Source organism: Phaseolus vulgaris, chromosome 3 (assembly GCF_051622355.1).
Source record: "Phaseolus vulgaris cultivar YP4 chromosome 3, ASM5162235v1, whole genome shotgun sequence".
Taxonomy (NCBI): Eukaryota; Viridiplantae; Streptophyta; class Magnoliopsida; order Fabales; family Fabaceae; genus Phaseolus; species Phaseolus vulgaris.
Genome location: NC_143500.1, coordinates 30,118,185 through 30,123,664, shown reverse-complemented (window position 1 = coordinate 30,123,664; position 5,480 = coordinate 30,118,185). Strand labels below are relative to the sequence as shown.

General features: G+C 33.0%; 1 protein-coding gene across 1 annotated transcript; it reads right to left on the bottom strand.

Moving 5' to 3' along the window:
• Nucleotides 1-4,259: 4,259 nt before the first annotated feature.
• Nucleotides 4,260-5,267, bottom strand: LOC137839035 (pathogenesis-related protein 2). Its single transcript, XM_068648162.2, has 2 exons — nucleotides 4,794-5,267; nucleotides 4,260-4,690 (listed from the first exon to the last, which is right to left on the bottom strand). Exons 1-2 carry the CDS (start codon nucleotides 4,972-4,974, stop codon nucleotides 4,404-4,406), a joined length of 468 nt encoding a protein of 155 aa, XP_068504263.1. The 5' UTR covers nucleotides 4,975-5,267; the 3' UTR covers nucleotides 4,260-4,403.
• Nucleotides 5,268-5,480: the final 213 nt, after the last annotated feature.

Genomic DNA, 5,480 nt, shown 5'->3' with positions numbered 1-5,480 from the left:
GTGAGTGGTCTAAGGAAGGATATTCAAGATGTTGTTGAGTTACAAGAGTATTCATCATTGGGTTCTTTAGTTCATCTTGCAATGAAGGTGGAAGCCCAACTTGCTAAGAAAAATTCTTTCAAACATACTCCCAATGATGGTTACCACAACAATTCTTGGAAGAACAAAAAGTCTTTTTCAAAATTTCCTTCTAAAGATTCTTCTTTCAAACCCAAGGAACCTAAGCCATCTACTTCTAGGCCTAAATCACCCACTAGAACGTCTAATACCAAGTGCTTTAAATGTATGGGTTATGGTCACATAGCCGCTAATTGCCCTTCTAAACGAAGTATGTACATGCATGATGGCATTGTAATGAGTGAGCATGATTCGGATTCTCCTAAGCATTCTTTGCATTCTAGTGCATCTAGTGGGGATGAGAGTGAGAGTCCACTTAAAGGGGATTTGTTAGTTGTGAGAAGATTTCTTGGACAAGTTTCACAACCTTTTGATGAAAGTCAAAGGGAAAATATTTTTCATACAAGATGTCTTATTCAAAACAACATTTGCTCTTTGATAGTGGATGGGGGAAGTTGCACTAATGTGGCTAGTACAAGAGTAGTAGATAACCTTGGATTGCCTACTATCTCTCATACAAAGCCCTACAAATTGCAATGGCTTAGTGATGTAGGAGAAATAATTGTTAATAAACAAGTCCTCATTAACTTTGCAATAGGCAAGTATAAAGATGAGGTTTTATGTGATGTTGTGCCCATGGAAGCAACTCATCTTCTTTTAGGAAGGCCTTGGCAATATGATCGACATGTTTTACATGATGGCCTATCCAATACAATGTCTTTTTCCTTCCAAGGGCGCAAGGTTATCTTAAAACCCCTCTCTTCCAAAGAGGTTCATGGGGACCAAATAAAAATGAAAACTAAAAGAGAAAATGAGAAAGAAAAATAAGTAAGTACTAAACCGAGTCACACCACTTTGCCCACTAAATCCAACATGTTGACTCGTGTTATGCCTCAAAAGGAACCTCCAAGATCTTCTTCTTCTTTATCTTTTTCATTACCCAAGGTTTCTATTTCAACACCAACTTGGTTAAAAAATGTTAGGGATGATTTTTTCATACCTCCTAATGGTTTTCACCATTTAAGAAGTCTTTTTCCAAAAGATATTATCATTCCCAAACAATTTTTTCCAACTTGGTCACTTTATAGAACCTCCTTTTCTGAAATCCCTTTGTTTACAAATGATAAGTCATGTTTGCCTTTATCGTCCACTTTTAATTGTAAAAATAAACTGACTTTGTTATATACAGGGATTCAGAATTCGTGGACGAATTCTCTCTAACTCGGGGAGTATGATGAGAATCAAGTAAAGGAGGCTTTTATTGATGAAGGAAGAGGTCATTTGCCTTCACATCTAAAGTTCTTTCTTCTAGTCTTCTCAAAAAATTAAAAGAAGACATATTTGTATTATGTTTATATATTCATTTTAATATTTTATACAATTATAGTTTTTAGATGTGGAAAAATTAGGGATGTTACAAATATTATTAATATTATTAAATATTATAAATAGTGTTAATATTATAAATAATATTAATTTTATTAATATTTTTATTAATAGTATTTATATTATTAATGTTATTATTACTAATACTATTATTATTATTATTATTAATATTATTAATATAATACTAATTATATTATTTATATTATTATATTAATATTATTAATTTTATAATATTAATGTACCGCCCTGGTAGTCGGGAGTAGTGACGTGGCGTCGAGCTGTTATATAGGCGTGTTGGACGGGACACCTGGCTGGCAGAAGGGAAGGAGGTCGGGGGGTCTACGTAGTCGCCAGTTATTAAGTTGGCGTGCTCCGATCTCCATCATACCAATACCGGCGATCACCTAGTTGAAGATGAAGTCGCCAGATATGAATCTAGGCGACCAAGTGATTAGAGATCGCCGAAACAAGGACATCGCCGAAGATGAAGGCAGATGGACGCTTCCTAGCTAGCCAGAGGATGAGGTCGGGGGACAGCTCACTCGAGCTTACACGGTGAAACAGGTATGGCAGATCATGAAGGCGGCCGGCAAGACCACAGGGAAGGTGTGTACGAAGGCACCCAAACTCGCCATCCAGAAGAGATCGCGCTCCAAGGCATCTATGCACTGAGTATATCATGCATAAGTAACTTAGCCAGAAGAAGAGTCAGAAGTAGCGCCCAAGTCAAGGATGCTCCAAATGAAGGCACGTGTACAGTTGGATGCGAGCCACGTGTCCAGATGTGTAACTGCCAGGAGAGAGAAAGTGTCCAGGTATATAAGAGTTTCTCAACGAACTTCTGAGGTACGCACGTTCAGATTATTCTGTACGCTTGCGAGTCTTGAGTACACTGAGAGAGAACTGGTCACGGTTCCTTAGAGTTCTTGAGTCTTATTCTTGAAGTAATTGGTGGTTCAGTCACTGACTTGGGCGTTGGAGTGCGATCGGCCGCAGCGGCGCCGTTTCGTCTTTTGCAGGTTCTCGAGGTGGACCGCGGTGAAGGACGGAGGCAAACACGGCGCATACGTCGATCCAAGTTTGACGAGGCAAAGCTCCAGCGTTTTGGTCAACAGGCAGGATCAATTAATAATATGTATACTTATTAGTTATGATTATTATTATTTATGAATATTAATTATGATTTTATAATTATTTATATTATAATAATATTTTTAATATTATATATATATATAATTATTATGATAATAGTTGGTAAGTAATAGAGATCTGTGGGTGATAGTTCATAAGTAATAGAGATTCATGGGTATTAATTGATAGTTAATAGAGATCCATAGGTAATAAGATCCGTGAGTATAGTTGGTAGATAATGGTGAATTTACCTACATATTTAGAATTTGTAAGTAATGTCGCAAGTAATGTTGTCCGTGGGTAATATTCGTCAGTAATGCTCAATTTACCTAAGGATTCAGATCCATAGATAAAAATCAATAGATAATACTGATTTTTTTTTAGTGATTTATCTAGAATAATAAAAACTAAAATTTATCAAAAAATTTACATATATCAGCATTTTAATATTAAAGTTAAATCAAAATTAAGCTAACAATGACAATTAATGAAAACAAAAATAATCAAAAAAAGATATAAACACATTTTATTCACTCAAATTTCTTTAATTATTTTTACCCTTAATGACTTGTCTCGTTGGTAAAAAATTACAATCCGGATAATAAATATTATGTTTTTTTAATACCATATATACTACGATACCTCTAATGTATTTTTTCAGAATATATGAAAAGTACTATTATTCCTTCTAAAAAATTTACAGTAGTAAAATATTTTTTTTCTATTACATATTTCTAAAAAATAAATTTCACTTTGTCAATTTTAAGGTTTATTTAAAATAATTAAATGGTGAAAATTTTATTAACCTAATTTAACTTAAATTTATTACATCTTCTGCTTGTTTTTGTCTAAATTTGTATAAAAGTTTACAAAAAATAAAAAAAATTATATTGGATAAAATTAAAGTTTGAAGACATGACAACCAAAAAATATGTCTTGTCAAGACCAATTAATAAATGTCTTATTCAATATTAATCCAAACAATATTTTATTTAAAGTCAAATTAAAGATGTTGAAGTTACAGTCAAACCAAATTAGAAACGGGGATAGAGTTGTTTATTTGCTTTTTAAAACTCCATCAACTTTTTTTTACACTCCTAAACAAATCTTGTAAAATGGTACAAATAAAATAAACTCCTACCTAAAATCTAATCACGAATTTAGCTAGTCTAAATTTAAATAAAAAAATATAATTTGTACAATTTTCACATAATAGTTTTTAATCTGATTTGGATTTAAAAATAATATTATTTATTATCTATGATAGTGATTGACTGGATAAATTTTTTTCATGTTAGGGGTCAAACACATATTTCTTTTATTATGGAAACTATTTATGCAATATTTTAATTTAAGGTACTAAAAGAATATTGAATTACTATAAGAATGTTAATATTAATGGTGTTTTTTCTAATTTTTTACTACAAAAATTCTTTCTCTCTTTAGTTAAACTTTTAATGAGTGTAATGTTTGCATATATTCATACTATTGTTTTGATTTTAAATAAAATAGTTTTGATTTTAAATAAAATAATAGAAGAGATATTCATTCTTATATTTTTTTCCTTTTTTTTTTTATCTCTTAAGTTTATAACAGAATTAAACTCCCAATTAACATAAGAAAAGTTATAAAATTTGCTTTGATTTATTATAATTTATTGATGAAGTGAGATACAAGGATATGGGAAATGTTTCCCAACAGGAGAAAATAAAAATAAGAAAGGAAAGACAGTGTTACGTTTATAAGATAAAGAAGACGTTGGTAATAATTCAAGCATTGGCCAAAAGGTAAGCCTCGATGACCTTGAAAAGAGCATCACTCTTGGCTTTGCCAGTTTTGAGCTCATCTTCATTGGGTGGAGCATCTCCTTTGCTGTGGTATTTTATACTCAACTTTACAACTGATCCTCCGTTGGGCCCATCACTGAGTTTGGAGTCGATTGTGATCTTCTCTGCAGTCTCTGGCAAGGCAGCACCTCCAACTATGCTGTAGCTGTATCCCAAGTTTGCCTCATCTATTCCTTCTATTTTGTGCAACACAAACTTTGTCTCCCCATCTGTCCATTCACAATTCACAATTCACAGTTAGTTTATTTTATATGTTGTTCTGTCAATGCAATGCACATACACAAAATATATAGAAGATGAATGAAATGGTACCCTCGAGGAAAGAGATCTTCTTGATGGTTCCGGGGCCACCGTTGCCCTCAACGATTTCAACACTCTTGAAGGAATCAACGGCCTTTGGGACGATGTTATCGGCGTCCTTCACAAGAGCTTTGTAAAGGGTAGCTGGAGCCACGGGAGAAGTGGTTTGGTCTTCGAAGGTGAAAACAGCCATGATGAATGGAATCTAATGAGATGGAATGGAATGGAAGAATATATAATATCAAGGAGTGTGTGTATTTGGCAGAGGACTGACCTCTATTTATAAGCAGAATGCATAGCTCATAGCATTTGGTAGCATAAGACATCAAAGTTTGAAGCTTCTCACTGCTGAAACAAGGTTGTTAGGCTATTCGTGGCGGTTCTTTGTTTACCACCATTATCTCTCTCTGAATAAACAATCTTCTTCAGAGGCAGTATGTCATCGTGTATCATTCTTTCTTATTTTTTCTATTATCACTTTTATCCTTTTGTGTTTGTCAAATTTTGTGACTAAAAACTTTCAAAATCAAAGAACACGTCAGTTTCAACGATCAACGATTGCGACTGTTTGCTGTATTTGTGGAAATCGGTAATTTGGCAGGGAATTATGTTAATACTCTCTCATGTTTTCTTACATTATAGAAATTTCTTTTTCTTTAAATTTCATGTAATTTCTTTAATACATTACATTATTATCTA